The sequence below is a fragment of the Oncorhynchus keta genome, chromosome 2, assembly GCF_023373465.1.
Source record: "Oncorhynchus keta strain PuntledgeMale-10-30-2019 chromosome 2, Oket_V2, whole genome shotgun sequence".
Taxonomy (NCBI): Eukaryota; Metazoa; Chordata; class Actinopteri; order Salmoniformes; family Salmonidae; genus Oncorhynchus; species Oncorhynchus keta.
Window position 1 is genome coordinate 47,680,365 of NC_068422.1, and position 18,972 is coordinate 47,699,336.

The 18,972-nt window shown below is 41.2% G+C and overlaps 1 protein-coding gene across 2 annotated transcripts in view; it reads left to right on the top strand.

The window, feature by feature from the left end:
* The first annotated feature begins 6,303 nt into the window (after positions 1-6,303).
* Positions 6,304-18,972, top strand: part of LOC118361386 (adhesion G protein-coupled receptor A3-like) — a 261,426-nt gene continuing 248,757 nt past the window's right edge. For both annotated transcript variants that reach the window (XM_052477897.1, XM_052477901.1), the window contains exon 1: positions 6,304-7,107. In XM_052477897.1, coding sequence (XP_052333857.1) covers positions 6,890-7,107 — 218 coding nt within the window. In that variant the 5' untranslated portion in view covers positions 6,304-6,889. The remainder of the gene's footprint in view (positions 7,108-18,972) is intronic.

An 18,972-nucleotide genomic window follows, 5' to 3' on the forward strand; every position in this document is an offset into this window, starting at 1 on the left:
ATTGTTACTGAAGGATTCCATATGTGTTATTTCATAGTTTTGATGTCTTCACTAGTAGTTGACTGGTACTGTACATTAAAAAATATATCAAACACAAGCGTGGTTACACAGTTGTCGTGTCTTTGGCTTTGCCGGATTAAGTGATATGACATGCTATTCTATAAAATCCTTTCTCTGTAATTAATATTACCTGATTGAGCTAATCATGTAAATGTAATTAACTAGAAAGTCGGGGCACCATGAAATAATATTTATAAAGCTGTTATCTTCCGAATAAACTCTTAAAGACCTAGTAATATTTTACATCAATAGCAGTCAATATTAATCATCACCTTATTTCAGTCTCATCTGAAAGTTGTAAATTAACCCTGGCGAACAAGTTGAATCAGGCCTTCATGGTCATATTGCTGCAAAGAAACCACTACTAAAGTACATCAATAAGACATTAGAGCAGTGGAAATCTGTCAATGTCCACAAAGTGATAAAAAAAAGCAACTACCTGGTCTTGTGGAGGACCTGGTAGTAGCCTGTCAGAGCATCAGATAGGTTGACACCCTCCATGCTGGCATTGTAGTCCTTCACAGAAACAGGAATGGGGACATTCTTCCCTTTTCACCCTTTTTGAGACATGGTTATTATTGAATGCCTTATGCTGTGTGGTGAGCATGGTTACTTCCCTAGTGTCCTTCCATTTCACAAAAAGCAGCTTGTTTGTCCTGATCCCTTGCCGCTCTCTTTGTCATGTTGTTTACCTTGGTCTTGGGGGAACTGATTCTGTTCGGATGAATGGTGCCACAAGCCCCTATTTTCTTTTTTAATAGGTCTATGAAAAGTGGATGTAGAACCATCCGGTGGGGTGATTGACATAGCAGTGGGGGATGAAGACCTTGACCAGTGGGGGCGGCTGCTGGGGAAGGGTGGCTCCCAAACGTCATCAGCCAAACACTCTGCATTCTCCAGTCTGTGGTGAATAAAATAAAAGGATATATTGTTGTAAGACACAATGAGCTAAGCTTTCCAGGGATATGCAGTTGACCTGGGTGGGACAAAACAATGCCGAGAACCTTTTATGCGTAATGCTAACTATTGCTACCTGGCTCAGAGATGAGACGCACTGAGACGCATTACATTGTAAACAGATTTCATCGCTTTCATTTCATGACTTTAGCATAAAAGATGTCTTCTCAAGGGGGGGAAAAAGTTAGAACTAGGAATATCAAATAGGAAGCTAAAAATAAGGCAGCTATGAATAAGTATACCGACATAGAAGCTTTGAATAAAATACTGGTCGGACTCGGATCAGGAGAGCGATTTGGACAACGAGGATTTTGACTCGGCCGATGAAGATTTCTTTCTAGAAGGATTGGATCCACTTTTAGATCTATAAGTAAATTGTCTTTATATAGCTAATTTACTATATGTATTCTGTTTCTTTATAAGTTGTCTGCATTTAAGAAACGAAATACCCTTTTCTCATGTACGTCGGGAAAAAATACAAGCAAATTCTGCACAAATACAATAGAGAAACTGAAGGTCTAGCATGTCTTCAGGCTAATGAGTAGTAGCTACACTAGGTAACAGATTAAATGAATGACTGTCAGACAGCAAAGCCTTCGTCATAGGGCATGCTTTTCTACTGGCACTAGTGTATAGCAGGACAGTGTGTGATTTTGTGTCAAATACCTATAGTATACAGATAAAAAAACACAGTGACAACTAATGATCAAACTGATAAAAATGTGTGTTATGCAACGATCATATACCCTCATGAAATAGATTTGCCAAACAAGTGCCTAGCCTATCCCTCAGCAAACAACCAATGGTAAAATAACCAATATAGCATACTGAACGTCATAAAATGGCCTCAATAGAAGTAATTTGGGTTTCCTATGGTCTCTGTTTTGAACATTATGCCCGGACCAAACCCTCAGTGAAGTAGTTAAGCAGTGATCTGGTGGCTGGTGGTCAGGGTTGGTCAGTGGATCAGCCGGTTCCGCCCTGCCACTGGAACACTGTGGGTACATGGTGGGTACGTCAACAGGCCAGCTCACACAGGCCAGATCACTTGACATGCTGAAAGTTTGAAAGCAACTCTGGTTTCCTCCTCTGTTTCCTCCTGGCCCCATTGTGATTTTGTTTATATACCCAGTATTCCAGACACAGATTATGCGTAGTCCTGCACAGTGTGCTTCTTAGTCCAGGACTAGTCTTGAACACTACAGACCTAATGTCTTCTACCCATGGCATTATAGGTACTGTCTGGATCTTGTTTGGTTGAACATTCAGTAATATGCATGATTTGGCCCCCTGATGAGGTTATACATTGATGTTTTCTAATCCTACATTATGCAGATTGATTTTACTCAACATGTGAAAGATTAAAATCCTCACATCATCAGTAGTTCACTTTGTGTTACTCTCCATATAGCTTAATCTGATATTTTCCTAAGTGGCAGTGACTTTGAGCATTCAGTTATTTCCATTCACATTTGTATACTCATGAAATTTGTGTCGCAAACATACACTACATGACCAAAGGTATGTGGACAACTGCTTGTCGAACATCTCGTTGGTCCCCCCTTTGCTGCTATAACAGCCTCCACTCTTCTGGGAAGGTTTTCTACTAGATGTTGGAACATTGCTGATGGGACCTGCTTCTAATCAGCCACAAGAGGTGAGGTTGGGCACTGATGTTAGGCCTTGGTCGCTGTCGGCGTTCTAATTCAACCCAAAGGTGTACGATGGGGTTGAGGTCAGAGCTCTGTGCAGGCCAGTCAAGTTCTTCCACACCTATCTCGACAAACCATTTCTGTATGGGCCTCGCTTTGTGCGCGGGGGCATTGTCATGCTAAAAGAGGAGAGGGCCTTTACCAAACTGTTGCCACGAAGTTGGAACCACAAAATCGTCTAGAATGTCTTTATATGCTGTAGCGCTAAGATTTTTTTTACACTGGAACGAAAGGGCCTAGCCCGAACCATGAAAAACAGCCCCTGACCATTATTTCTCCTCCACCAAAATGTACAGTTGGCACTATGCAATCGGTCTGTCGGACTAGCAGATGGTGAAGTGTGATTCATCACTCCAGAGAATGTGTTTCCACTGCTACAGAGTCCAATGGTGGCAAGCTTTACACAACTCCAACCGACGCTTGGCATTGCATTTGGTGATCTTAGGCTTGTGTGCGGCTGCTCGACCATGGAAACCTATTTCATGAAGCTCCTGACGAACAGTTATTGTGCTGACGTTGCTTCCAGAAGCAGTTTGGATCTCGATAGTGAATGTTGTAACCGAGGACAGACTATTTTTACGCACTATGCACTTCAGAGGTCCCATTCTGAGCTTGTGTGGCCTACCACTTCACGGCTGAGCCGTTGTTGCTCCTAGATGTTTCCACCTCACAACAACAACATTTACAGTTGACCAGAGAAGCTCTAGCAGGGCAGACATTTGAAGTACTGACTTGTTGGAAAGGTGGCATCCTATGACCGTGCCGTGTTGAAAGTCACTGAGCTCTTCAGTAAGGCCATTATACTGCCAATGTTTGTCTATGGAGATTGCATGGCGGTGTGCTCGATTTTATACACCTGTCAGCAATGGGTGTGGCTGAAATAGCCAAATTAACTCAAATTTTTTATATAGTGTATTTGTCACAGGTGCCTTGTGTCCCTCCCCCTTATTTGATCACTGCATTCCCTAAAACACTGTCCATGTCCATAGCCGGAAATGCAGTATAATTCGAAATCCCTATGCTGTACAGTACACATATGTCTGGACCGTCGCACATATCACATGGAGTCCACATGCCAACCTCATTCTCAGAGGAAGCAGACTTCCAATCGTGATTTAGATTGGATCAACCAGTCATGGCCTCGTTTGAAATGGATGCACAGTCAGCATTCTATTGACATGGTTTGAAATGTAACGTGATTAAAGATTTTATAATTAGCCTGAACGTAGGCCTACCCTATGTCATTGCTGAGTGGCGGCAGTCAGCACTGACATTAATCTCTATAGTGAAATCCACTCACTCAAGGGGGGAAATGCCTAGAGAATAAGAAAGGAAAAACAACTTAGTCATGAAGCAACAATGAAGCTTCTGTCATCCTGGTGTGGTAGCTAGCGCTTTGGCCTTTTGAAGCGGTGCATGTAAATATTTAGTGAGGACTGTGATTGCCTTGCAGCCATGCTTCATTAATCTCTGTCATGAGGGAATAATGGAGAGCTGTGAACACTAACACAAGTTAGGGCTGACAGAAAAGTGGCTGAGAAAACAGCCCAACACTGACTTAGAAAAAAAGACTGTTTGCGTTGTTTCAATATCACTGACTTCCTTGCTCCATTTTGCACTCATGAGTATTTCTCTCGTTGTTCTCTATTTAATGCAGTAATGGGTTATGTACAGAATGCTGTAAGTAGCGGCTGGAATACAATCCAATACAAGGCATGTACACAATTTCCAATATGCTGTATGTTTGGCTGATCAAAATCATACTTAAATAACAACCTATAACAACATAGTGCTTTGTGAATACAAATGATGATTATATAGTTACGAGCATCACGTTTCAACATACATGTTGACGCTCTCGAACGGTTTCGATATGTTTTGAATGTGCTTGTCGTTTACATATCACATCACGGCTGTGGATGTGAAAATCTTCTTCTCTGCCACAAAGAAAATATTTACAGAACAGCGAGGCTGCGAGGACTCTGTTTTCCATTAAGTCCTTGCAAGTAGCCCAAGTGAACACTGCTGGCCTGCATCCAAATAAATGTTTCTGTCTGCGCTCCATTAAAGATTTATCATGTCAAATGATGATGTCAGCTCAACTTGGTTATTTTCCTACTAGCGTCCCAAAGGTCAGCTGACTGGGAGATTTGCTTCCTGACTTTCACCAGCAAGGTAAATATACATCTGTGCAAACAAGTGTGAGTGGCAGTCAAAGGGCCGGCAGCACAACATGGGAGAAAATAAGGCGCACATATGGCTTTAGTTTCCCTCTGTGAAAAACAGGGAGGAAGAGGGAATCTGTTCTGCCCTGTGTACTGCTGTGTACTGCCTGTCAGGGAGATGAATGAGAAACATGGGCTGCTCAGAAGGGTCATGGGACGTTTTAAAATCCTCCTTTGTGCTCCCAGTCTAGCTGTGTCAGAGACAATGCGGATAATGAGAGTGGAATTTGGTGTGGAGCACAGTGCAAACACAGGGGAAGCACCTCGCCCAGCCTCAGGAGGCCAACCAGCTGTCTAGGCTTCTGCATCTCCCAGGACTATGCTCTGACTACAGGCATGCGTGGAAAATTATTAATATTATTTCATCTTCTGTAGGATACAGTACTGAACAACTTACACTCCCTAAAAATGTGGATCTACTGCAGGGGCGGACTGGGACCAGAAATCAGCCCTGGCATTTCTAACATGCTGGCCCATTTTTTACTCCCTCAAGTCCCCTTTTATTTTGTGAGAGCCACCAAGTCATATCTTATATCTGCTTTATTGGTGTAAAGTCATGCCATGAATGTATCTATTTGCTTTACGTTCGGATCTTATTGTTGAATAGGTATATTGTAGCCTGTAGGTCTATGCTCCCACATTACTCATGTATACAAAACGTGGACTATGCGTTGTCGATTTGTGTGTTTGTCAGTAGTCCATTGATAGCTTAATGTTGCCTATTAACTTGACGGGAGGCATTCAATAATGAGCCTGCTACTGCTTCTATGAAGCACAATTTTTAGTCAGTCATAGGTTATAAGACTGAGATTTCAATGTCGTTTTTCCCCCTGTGGTACTTTCATTTGGTTGCCAAGAGATTACAAGTATTATCAAGGTAGAATATGCTTTTTTCTTAGTTGCTAAGGTGAGACGGTGCTGATGCATTATTTCCTGAATAAGTAAGCAATTATCTAACATCTCTCTCTCAGCATGGCATTGAGTTTGAATCCTGGACCCAGGGAACAAATTGATATATTTATTTAGGCTATAAAGGTGTGCTCCAATGACCGTTTACCAACTGGTCATCTGATGGCAGATGTATCTGAGCCTGAGCCCCTGTGCCATTCAATTTCAGAACCATGTGATACTTAGATTGATGTGTGTTGACATCATACAAATAGAATTACTATTAATTCAAGGTCTAATCATTTTTATTTCTACGGTTTGCATAATATAATGTTCACTGTGGTCCTAAATACAATTAAATGTTTTTGTTTTAGAACAGGTTACATGGATGTATTGATAAAAATACAATTTTTTGCCCCTTGGCTTCAAGGGGGAGGGACTTCAGCTTCCATGCTGCTGATGACTTCGCAACAAGTCCCATGGTTGAAGACGCGAGACGTGGATGGGAATATCTGTGGCAACCTGTTGATAACGGAGTTATGACAATGGATAACTTAGTAGGAGTACTATGACAAAAGTGACAATCGACACATTGAAAGAACATCTTGTTCCTGCCGACGGCGAAGACGGCGTAATACGCCACTGCATTCCCACGCGTCAAACTTTTAGGATACCGGTAACAAACTTGCAAACCTTTATCTTGGAACGTTTTGGTAGCCGACAAAAGCGAAACGTTTCTGTGTAAATGAGAAACAAATGATAGAAATGGCACAGCGCGGGGAAACAATATGTTACAAAGCAAAGACCTTCGTTATGCATGATTTTTATTTTATTTTTGACTTACAGGTAGCATGTACATTATGAGACACAACAGGTGTTGTCAGTGGTAACGCGCAGACTTTGATTCAAATACAAGAACAAGTTCACTTGGTCGGTAGCTAACGTTAACCATCCACCAAGAAGAAGCCTATGTGAAATGGTCTCCACTTGCTTTACAGACCGGGAAGAGATAACTTGAGAACAATTCAATAAAAGGCTCAGTTCACAATGAAAATGCTGAGATTACTTTGCGTTGTTGTTGGGTTGTGGAGGACATGCCTGACGAACAGAAACTGCCCGGACCTCTTCATTGACAGCTGTCATTGCACCTCTGAGAGGTCCAAGGAATTGAGCAGACAAAATGTCTGGGTGAAGGTGGTGTGTGATGATGTGGAATTAATGGACACTCTACAACCCAGTTTCTTACCCAACAAAACAGTTTCCCTGTGAGTATGACATTAAACAATCAATAAAACAGTAGTTGAACAAAGGTTGTCATGAAAAAAAAATACTGTAGTCAGAGTGCAGTACACTGCATTATAACTGGAGTAAGGGTGCAATATAACTGCAGTATGCAGCAAATTCTGCTTCCAAAATAAAAACATTTACTGCAGTAATTTTGCAGTGTAACTGGAGTGCATAATAACTGCAGTATGTTGCAGTTATTACGCAATTACTGCATCCAAAATACTACAGTCCACTGCAGTTACTGCACTTTTGACCTGCTGTTAAAATGAACAGATATGAGAGGAAACTGCTATCTTTTTTTTGTAAGGAAGAATATCACAGCATCCATTAATCTTAGATATCTGTGACAAAAAATGGCAACTTAGTACTCAGCAGACCAGTTGTACACACCATGTATGGAATTATAAATCACTGTATTTCCCCCTTCTGCATATCCTTTGTACATGTTGGTCACTGAAGAAGTTATAGATAGTGTGCCCTTTCCTTTACCTCCTTTTGACTGACCAGCTCTACAAAAATAGCTATTTTCAGCATTTTCCTCTCCAATATCCGGTGATGCACCATTTGTAATGTATGAAAGGTTGCTCAAAGAGAATAAACTGATTAAAAAGGAACAAGCAAGAATAATCTTATTCACCATACAGGGCCTGTCAGATGAAATAAGAGAAAGCACTTTACAGTTCTGAGAGTGGAGAGCTTATCTAGCACATTCAACCTGCAGGTGTTGAAATTGACTAGGCCTACTAGCGTTATAGACTGTATGGAAAGGTATTTCATTGAGGGAGAAAAAAGCAAATAGGAAATGTAAAGGGAGCTTCTCTATTCCAAACACTGTTGCAGAAGATTGTTGAAATATGAATGTTGATGGGCTATAATTACTTACAGCAAATGGATATTAAATGACATTCTGAGTAGCTTTGGCCACATTTAATGTTAACAGAGTAATTCTGCTGCTCTGAGATACCTGGTTACTTATGCGCCAAGGCTAATCTTGTCTTCGCTTGCTTCAATTGCCTGGATGCGATTTATAACATTTTGATTTGAGGAAGTGTTCTTCATGGACATACAGCTTCGTTCTTTACTGACAATCTTGGGTTCCTGGTCATGTTTAGGATAAATTCATTGTCCCCTGAAATAGCACAAGCGTCTTCCTTTTGTCCGATAAATCAGCGCCTCTTGGCAGGAAATTAGGTGTATCCTTCATTGTAACAACAGTTTACAATTAAAATAGTATTTTTAAGAAAAAAACATATTTAAGAATACAAATACAAAAACAATAAAAAAAATAAAAAAGTCATTTAAACTGATAAATGTAATGATCCCTGTCTTTCCCCGGGTCAACAAGCCAATATCCTCAAGCAGGCCCCTTGGTTGGCCGGGAAGCAGTTTTCATGCATTAGGAAACGTGACCTTTGTCGGGCCGAAGTGGCCTCCCGCATCTCCATTTTATTTAGACATGCTGTGAAAATAAACAGATATGAGAGGAAAGTAGGCTGTGCACATCGTGTCATACACCAAGTGGATTCCCTAACTAGCGGATCTCTCCTAATGCTTCCCTTTGGCCTCCTTCAATTGTCCCTTTTATTCACTTCAGCTCTACAGATAATGAGTTCTGTATCAGTAGCCTTTTCATTATGGTACTTTCAGTATTTTTTTTTTCCCAGAGTGGATGTGTTCTATTCACAAGTAAATATATGTGTAGAGCTTGTAATGAAATGGCAGCACTGTCCAACACCGTCTTTGCTTTCATTTTCACGTTATTGCATTCGTTCTATGTGCATCTCTAGTCTCAATGAATTACATATTTCTATGAAGTTACAAACGACTCCGAACATAACTGATTGAAGAGAAAATGAAATGTGTGTGATGTCCATAATTCCTAGCAGCTGTAGACTCCATAGCAGCAGAAACCCTCTATTAACACCTCTGCCTGTTTCCCTATCCAAAACGTGGGAGAAGTTGCTCCAGTGTTGGAGTGGAGCCTGACAGCTCTGTTGACCTTGAGGCCTATCTGGTGTAATTGTTTCAGTGGCAAGTAGGAGAGAAGGAGAGAGAGGCGCTGTGTCTCTGTGGAGAACAGTAGCAGGGATTGTAGCTGACACCTGTCTTAAGCAAAGCATTGGCTAGTGAACATGGCACTGGCCTAAGAGAGAAGGGAGACAGAGGGGAGAACGAGGGAGAAAAAGTAAGAGAGAGGAGCCGGGGGGCATATGGTGGGAGGGAGGGAGCGAGAGGGAGAAAATGAGAGAGAAACATTTAGAAGGATAGAGGAAGTGACAGGGAAGGAGACTCGGAAAGAGTGACACAGAACACAGAGGGAGACAGGAAGTGTTGTGAAAAGAGATGTTTGGGTTAATGAGATGGAAGGAGCGATGGAGAGAACGTGACAGAGAAACACAAACATTGTTTGCAGGCGGTTGTTGCTCAGTCATAGTTGTAATGCAAACCTACCCTGCGAACAAGATCTTTCTACTTTTAGATATTGTATGTGACAAGATGTGTGCTCTGCATTTGCATAGCTGACAGCAAAGAAGTTTGGACTTTGTTTGTCTCCTTCTCAGAGATTTGCAGTGCAACTGTCCTGTCAAATTTTTTTACCTTGTAAGACTCAGTTTTAAGAACATTGCAGTATAAGCATGTAGCTAATGTAGCATCAGCATGCATATAGCATTTACAGTTTCAGTTGCCAACGGTTATCTCCTTTCAGATTTGGACATCCTCTACAGAAGAGCCACAAAAAAGCTCAAAGCCCCCAAAGGCTCCAGTCTCTCCCAAGGTGAAGCTTGTGGAAAATAAAATGAGTGCATTGGTTTGGGGTAGGGACATGTCTGGCATAGGCCTACAGTAGACTTTGTGGGCAATGATCACACTGGAGACAGGAGGGGCTGTTAGTGGTAGTCTGGATGGCAGTGATCGTGAGGCCATGTTAAGGACATCCTTCACATTATTCTGGGAATGACATTGTAATGTAAAACATTCATAGATGGGGGTTGCAGGGAAGGCAACCCCACAACAGTGGGACTGATAGGAAGTGCTTTTGCATATGTCTTCCCCACTCGTTATGATGACTATGATTGTTCACCTGTGTTAGACCAGAAATTTGAGGTCAGTATGAACCTCCATTTCTGGCTTTTTCACTTTCTAGATGGGTAAGAATTAGACTTGGAGGGGATATTACATTGTATGACTCATGTTATTTTCCCCACTCATAATGTCAGGTGATTGTTTACCTACAGTATATGTTGGACTGGCTCGTGGCTAGTATTGACCAGTATGCGTCAGATAAGCCAGAGCCTTGAAGGAACAAGGTATCATATGGACACCGGTGCCCTTGCTTATGAAAGACGGCCTTTCTGTCCTCGTGGAGTGTTTTTGCGTGCTATCTATAAACCTATTTCCTTGCTTGCCTCGCTCTATTGTTCCTCAGGTGGTGTTGGCGGCTGCTCTGCTCTTCTCTGTTCTGAGTGGTTTATCATGAATATTTCATAGACATGTACGAGTAGCCCCTCTATATTATCTGTGCATTATCACACAGATGACCCCACTAGCAGAGATGGAGTAGAGAACGAATGCCTCTCGGTCCGTAAAAGGTAGCAGTTTAATACGCTACACGCAGGCCTTTAATCTAAGGAGACATGGCCAAATAGACCCTATATACAGTCACAGGGGAATGCGGCTGAAGCTACTAGCCGCAATGCTTAACCATGGTCTCTTTCTCATTCCCTCTCCTGGCGCTCCCCCCCCAGTGCCCTTAGTTTAGGTTTGAAAAGTGACAGGTTCATCTTTTAGATAAGTGAGTGACTTTCCAGTAATAATCTCCCAAGCCTAGAGGAAATTGTTCTTTTCTCAGAACTATGTCCCCAGATGCTACTATAGGATCTATAGGAGTCCGGAGACTCAGAAGGTAGGCTCATCCATGACCCTGAATGTAAGCCTTCCAAAGCCTTAGGCCCTATACCTTTATCACACTTGACATTGACCCACAGTAGCCAGACTACAAACTGAGGGATCTCTACGATCTGTGGCTACGATTGTTTTATTGTGGGAGATGGATTTAGACTGCGTGTTATTTTTAAGAAACTTGAAGTGGTTTGTTGCTGTTGTTCGTCTATAGTGTAATTGTTAAGCTGTCCAAGAAGCCACACTTCACAGTGCCCAGTAATGAATCATATCAAGCTGCTAGCTTTCTCTGGAAAATACTTGTTAGCATTGGGTGTCAAATGCTGTATTATAATATAGGTTATGGTTTCAAAGGACACCCTGATCAGTTTTGCAATACGAGATGATAATGACTCACCGCACCAGTGTTCGTGACCATTGGGTGAGCGAAAAGCTTGCAAATCACACAATACCCTCGAAAACCCAAGAATGTGTACAAACGCAGTGCGAATGTGGACTGTCTAAAAATATTAAGGAAGAAAAATACAATGTGTGCCAAGGATACACTCTGGTCTGTTATCCTTACCTCCTCCCTTCACCATTGAGTAAATACCAAGGTTATTTAAACTTTCATATGTCTGCTATCGTGCAGGCAGCCAAACCTTTGGAAGCATGTTTTTGTTTTCCCCATTTTTTATTTTTTTGACATGTCGTAAAACAGCGATTAAAAGCCTGCAGTGCGCTGCTTCTGTTGCAGGGAGTGGTCACAGTAAGTAGTCTTTTTGAGGTTGCTCCATTTTCAGTTTATTTTTAATTTTGAAATGACATAAAATGCATTATGAAATAATGACATTAGAATGATTTTAGCTTTTTAATGGCCAACGATATGGCCAACATGTCATATCACTGTATTTTTATAACAATTGGACGGTATTTTATGTTTTTGAATAATACAAGTTATTCATTTGCTTTGAGTGGTGTGAGAACCTAGGGTGGCAACACATACATTCTAAGTGATTTCAATGGTTCTTTCTCCATTCTGATTTGTTTTATGCAATTCAAATTCAATCAAAAATAATAACGTGCATTTTAAGCACTCATTTGAGATCATTTCCACACTGACACCTGGGGCTGCATGATATGGGCAAACAATCTAGGCCTTATATTTAACCAGATGTTGCAATTGTCATTTAACTTGCGATTTAGAGCAACACACTTGGGTGAACTGTTGGAATCATGGAAATGGAATGATTATTATGATTAGCTATATTATTATTATAATTAGAATTAGAATATATGGGCACTATATGGGCACTTTGAATACAGTGTTTGACATGACAACGAATGAAAATGCCAGGGAGGAGTTATTGTGACAGGGTAGGAACCAAAGTGTTGATAAGTGTTTCCTAGGGGACCCTATGATCTTTGGCTACATTTCATGTTTTCTCTTAGCTACTTTAAGTAGCTAACATATTCATGCTTCACGTATTCCTTTGATTTAGAAGATACTGTTGCACAAACTAAATGCTGATTTAGGCCTACACCATCACTGGTATTATCAGGCTGTAGAGGCGAATTACATTTGTTCTGACTCAGTACATTTATTAGCTATCTAGCCAGCTAACTAATGATTAGCATTAGCTGCTAACAAGATTTAGGCTCAACTTGTTAAGAAAAGACAAACTAGCTGTTTGCAGTAAGAAACACAAACTAATAGTGCAATTATAAAATGCAAAGAAGCAAAGAGAAAACAGCATCGTTGTCATCAAAATTGATTTGGAATGGCACACAACTGTCTGTTCCACAGTTGACCGTGCATGTCAGAGCAAAAACCAAGCCATCAGGTCGAAGGAATTGTCCTTAGAGCTCCGACACAGGATTGTATCGAGGCACAAATCTGGGGAAGGGTACCAAAAAATGTCTGCAGCGTTGAAGGTCCCCAAGAACACAGTGGCCTCCTTCATTCTTAAATGGATGAAGTTTGGAGCCACCAAGACTCTTCCTAGAGCTGGCCGCCTGGCCAAACTGACCAATCAGGGGAGAAGGGCTTTGGTCAGGGAGGTGACCAAGAACCCAATGGTCACTCTGACAGAGCTATAGAGTTCCTCTGTGGAGATGGGAGAACCTTCCAGAAGGACAACCATCTCTGCAGCACTCCACCAATCAGTCCTTTATGGTCGAGTGGCCAGACAAAACCACTCCTCAGTAAAAGACACGTGACAGGCACCTAAAGGACTTTCAGACCATGAGAAACAAGATTCTCTGGTCTGATGAAACCAAAAACTCTTTGGCCTGAATGCCAAGTGTCATGTCTGGAGGAAACCTGGCACCATCCCTACGGTGAAGCATGGTAGTGGCAGCATCATGCTGTGGGGATGCTTTTCAACAGAAGGGACTCGAAGACTTGTCAGGATCGAGGCAAAAGATGAATCGAGCCTAAGCGCACAGCCAAGACAATGTAGGAGTGGCTTCGGGACAAGTCTCTGAATGTCCTTGAGTGGCCTAGCCAGAGCCCGGACTTGAACCCGATCAAACATATCTGGAGAGACCTGAAAATAACTGTGCAACAACACTCCCCATCCAACCTGACAGAACTTGAGAGGATCTGCAGAGAAGAAAGGGAGAAACTCCCCAAATACTGGTGTGCCAAGCTTGTAGCAACATACCCAAGAAGACTCAAGGCTATAAGCACAGGTGCTTCAACAAAGAACTGAGTCAAGGGTCTAAATACTTATGTAAATGTGATATTCTTTGCATTTGTTTTGGTATAATTTAGCAAAGATGTCTAAGAACCTGTTTTTGCTTTGTCATTATGATGTATTGTGTTTAGATTGAGGGAGCTGAAAAAAAAACATTTAATACATTTTAGAATAAGGCTGTAACGTAAATACAGTGTACTTCCCAGCCCTACAGATAAATAGAAAAATAAGAAATTACTATGAAATAATAAAATATTGCAGTTCTGTATATTACTTTGAATTTATTTAATTACTTTATTATTTTTCATTCCTTTAAGTCATCATGTAATCGCTGCTCAGGCAGTAGCAGTCAGCTAGCCACACCATCTAACGTTATTATCGTATCTGTGTGCTCCCCATACTGTAGTCTTTAGTCTTCCCGTTTAGCTAGCCTGCCTAAGTATGCTGCAGAGCTGTCTGGAAGAATTATTTGACTATTTCTTCAAAGTAGATAAGGCATTCTGTCACAAACTGTCTCTGACCCTCTCATCATAGTGTTGTGTACTTCTCTCTCTCATGCTGTCTGTGTGTATCTAATGAGTTAACGTAGCAGGCATAGAAGTGTGTCCTTCTAGAGATCTGTATAATGACGAGATGCTCATGTCTTCGCCCTAAGAAAAGTTGAGAAGGCAGGCGACAAGCGCAGTCCAAAATAGGCCCATAGAAACGCATTGGGCTTGTTTTGCATTAAGTCTGGACTGTGACGGTCACAAAATTTTGTCAGTCGGTGATTGTCAAGCAAATAACTGTCGGTCTCACAGTAATTGACCTTTAATCAGCATAAACACATTTAACATCTCCTGGCTTCCACACAGCCATTTTAAAAAAGTCTAATAAATCCAAGTAATATAGCCTACACCTTCACAATAAATCCATTATTTAGAAGCATGATATGAAGAAAATGTAGTCTATTTCGGAAGAAAAGAATAGCATACTGTGAGTTATGTTAGGTCCTTATGTTAGGTCCTAATGCGGCTATGCCAAATGGCTGTGGGCTACACTAGTTCATTTAGCAGACAAGATTTGCTTATAATTCCTTGGCTTTATAGTAGGAAGAATATAATTGAACAAAGCTGAATAAAATATACACATTTTCCCCAAGCGGTTTGGAGTGTGCGTGTGCACCTATTCTGTGTTGAGCAGTTAATGAAGAAATAGGTACACCTATATGCTTAATTTAGAATCATTACTGTAACTTTAGTTGTTCTACAAGCATTGGTCTATATGGTTTGATTTTTAATACATTGTAAGGCTGCATGATGAGATTCAAATGATGATTTGAAAAAAGTTGCTTGAAAGGCATGAGCTCTGCTTTGTTTTTTTGCTCAGGCTGTACGCACTCCAATAGTCTCTCATTCACAATTTGACAAGCACTTGATAATGCCTAACATTTCACGGTGGCATCCCCTTTGTGGCTCTGTCCCTAAAAAAAGTCCATGCCTTTTGCGGCCCGAGGTGCTACGTCGTGCCCTTCTCCCTGAGTGTGCTGCGCAATCCGAAGCCCTCATTCACATGGCTCTCCTTCACGGGTCTTTCTCACAGGCTATAAATGAAGACCGACACATCCGGGGCGCAACTGCACACATCCTTATCCAATTCCGAGGTGCATATTGAAGATATTGGAAGAACTGTCCTCATTTACTTTTCATCAGCCAACAAGATGAGGAGGCGCAATGAACAGCAAAAGTACTAGCCTATGTCAATCTACTATTCCCCCATAGTACAAAAGTCAACCTATTCTGTGCGAGAAATAAATATTCCAAACATAGTATGAGAGTTGTGGGATGCGATAGATCCCAAATTAATACAACCACTAGCAAAAATATGTGGGCTAGACTACTTAAGGACTATGATTGAGAAAATGCGACTATGATTGAGAAAAGGTCGCAAAAAAAAGGCTTTGTTTCTTATGCTGGGCATCATTCACAAGTGATAATATATATAGGCTAATATTGTCACCCATCAGACTTTTCTTGATTTAATTGTGTCATTAAATATACTAAATAATATATTTTTAACATTTGTTTTGATTTAGAATCGACCATTATCATGCACCTGTATCAAAACAGAGGCAAGCGGGGAAAAAACTAATCTATGCACTTAAATAGCGAATGGAGGACGCTTTTCCCCATGGTTTATTTTCATGCAGGCCAGGTAGGCTTTACTCCTGTTGTAAATATAAGCAATGTGCTTAATATTAGGAAAGTTGAGAAAAATAATATAGTAGGCCTAGCTTATATAAAGCTGATGGGAGCCTCATCTTTTTATTAGCGGCCATCACTCAGTTTTCTCCCGCAATTGCATAGCCAGTTGAAATGTTGCGTAACATGAAGTGTTTGATTAGATTTTTTAATACATTTGCATTGATGTTAGCATGTGCTGAGTACCAAGCAGTTAGCAAGTTTGGTAGGCTACTAATAACCAGCAGCATCAGAGCTTGGAGAAGCTTAATTACCGTGACTCGACGGTCATGTGGAATTTGACTGCCTTCATGACTTGTGACCGCCAGTGTGGAGGTAATACGGTCACCGCAACAACCCTAGTTTGGACCCAACAGGACCTTGAACAGCTTCTACCCCCAAGCTATAAGACTGCTTAACCTCTTGCTCCTACCCGACACGCAGGCGTCCCATCTAGACATCTGGAAATGCAAATGCGCTACGCTAAATGCTAATAGCACTCGTTAAAACTCAAACGTTCATTAAAATACACATGCAGGGTACTGAATTAAAGCTACACTCGTTGTGAATCCAGGCAACAAGTCAGATTTTTAAAATGCTTTTCGGCGAAAGCATGAGAAGCTATTATCTGATAGCATGTAACACCCCAAAAGACCCGCAGGGGACGTAAACAAAATAATTAGCATAGTCGGCGCTACACAAAACGCACAAATAAAATATAAAACATTCATTACCTTTGACCATCTTCTTTGTTGGCACTCCTAGATGTCCCATAATCACTATTGGGTCTTTTTTCGATTAAATCGGTCCATATATAGCCTAGATATCGATCTATGAAGACTGTGTGATCAAGGAAAAAAATAGCGTTTTATAACGTAACGTCATTTTTTTTAAATTAAAAAAGTCGACGATAAACTTTCACAAAACACTTCAAAATACTTTTGTAATGCAACTTTAGGTATTAGTAAACGTTAATAAGCGATCAAATTGATCACGACGCGATGTATATTCTATAGGTGTACGTCTGGAAATAATGTCCGGGTAAATCTCAACCAAAATATCCGGTCGGAGACTGGAAGAACTGCGCTGCCTCGTGTCTGTTTGACCAAGAAACAAATCATAGGCAAATGACAAGACTGTTGACATCGTGTGGAAGCTGTAGGTATTGCAACCTCGGCCCCATTTAATGTGGTTCACGTTTAACAATGGGTTGAAGTGGCGCATGGATATATTTTCCCATTTTCAGTGATCAGATTTTCCTGCACTTTTCGATGAAACGCACGTTCTGTTATAGTCACAGCCGTGATTTAACCAGTTTTATAAACGTCTGAGTGTTTTCTATCCACATATACTAATCATATGCATATACTATATTCCTGGCATGAGTAGCAGGGCGCTGAAATGTTGCGCGATTTTTAACAGAATGTTCGAAAAAGTAGGGGGTAGGAGTAACAGGTTAATAGATAGTTAAATAGTCAACCAATTGCTAACCAGATTATCTGCATTGACCCTTTTTGCAATAATCAAATTGACTCAGAACATACACTGCTGTTGCTGTTTATTGCCGTAATTGCTGGACTATTAAGCGCACCTGAATATAAACCGCACCCACTGAATTATTAAAAAATATGTATTTTGTACATAAATACGCCACACATGTCTATAAGCCGCAGGTGCCTACCGGTACATTGAAACAAATGAACTTGGTCACTATCTTCCTCCTCCTGTGCACTGAAACCACTGAAGTCATCTCCTTCGGTGTCGGAGATGAATAGCCTCAGAATTGCTTCATCCGATGTTGGATCGTTTTCATTGTCGCTCTCGGCACTTTCATCCGGAGGCAAATACCCCGCTGAGCTCATGCTGCCCCTTCAACACGCAGCAGTCCAGCCTTTCGAAACCCGTTGATGACAGTGGATTTTTTGACAATGCTCCACGCTGGCAGGACCAACTGGCAGACTTGACCATAAGTTGCTCTTCACATGCCACATGTCATCCAAGCCTCCCACTGAACACGGAGCGCCACCGTAAATGCAGGATTTACACTGATGTCGAGTGGCTGCAAATACTTTGGGCCATCTGCTTTTCTTCCCTCTGAATGGTTTGTTGTCTTTTTGCACTGTTTCAGTTCCTCACGCTGCTGTTTACAAAGTCTTATAATCGACTCATTAAGGCCAAGCTCCCGTGCAGCAGCTGTCTTTCCTTTTCCAACAGCCAGATCTATCGCCTTCAACTTGAAAGCTGCATCGTATCCATTTCTCCATGATGAGGGTGACAAAATTACTACCGTAATCAGAATGATGGGAAGTTTGAGCACGCTCGATTTTACGTCACATTATGTGACGGTGCTCAGTTTTTTAGCGGCATGACTCTTGTGAAAGCGGGAAAAATCCATAAATTAGCGGCGTCATTGTATAAACCGCGAGGTTCAAAGCGTGGGAATAAATTAGCGGTTTATAGTCCAGCAATTACGGTATCTATCCCGTTGCCTTGTCACTTTATCCCTACCTACAGTTGAAATCGGAAATCAGTTTTTCACAATTCCTGACATTTAATCCAAGTAAATTCCCAAATTCCCTGTTTTAGGTCAGTTAGGATCACCACTTCATTTTAAGAATGTGAAATGTCAGCATAATAGTAGAGTGATTTATTTCATATTTGATTTTTTTCATCACATTCCCAGTGGGTCAGAAGTTTAGACACTCAATTAGTATTTGGTAGCATTGTCTTTACATTGTTTAACTTGGGTCAAACATTTTGGGTAGCCTTCCACAAGCTTCCCACAAACACCTGACAGTGCTGGTGTAAAGATGCTGGTTTTAAGCCTCCTTGCTCGCACATGCTTTTTCAGTTCTGCCCACAAATTGTCTATAGGATGGAGTTCAGGGCTTTGTGATGGCCACTCCAATATCTTGACTTTGTTGTCCTGAAGCCATTTTGCCACAACTTTGGAAATGTGCGTGGGGTCATTGTCCATTTGGAAGACCCATTTGCAACCAAGCTTTAACTTCCTGACTGATGTCTTGAGATGTTGCTTCAATATATC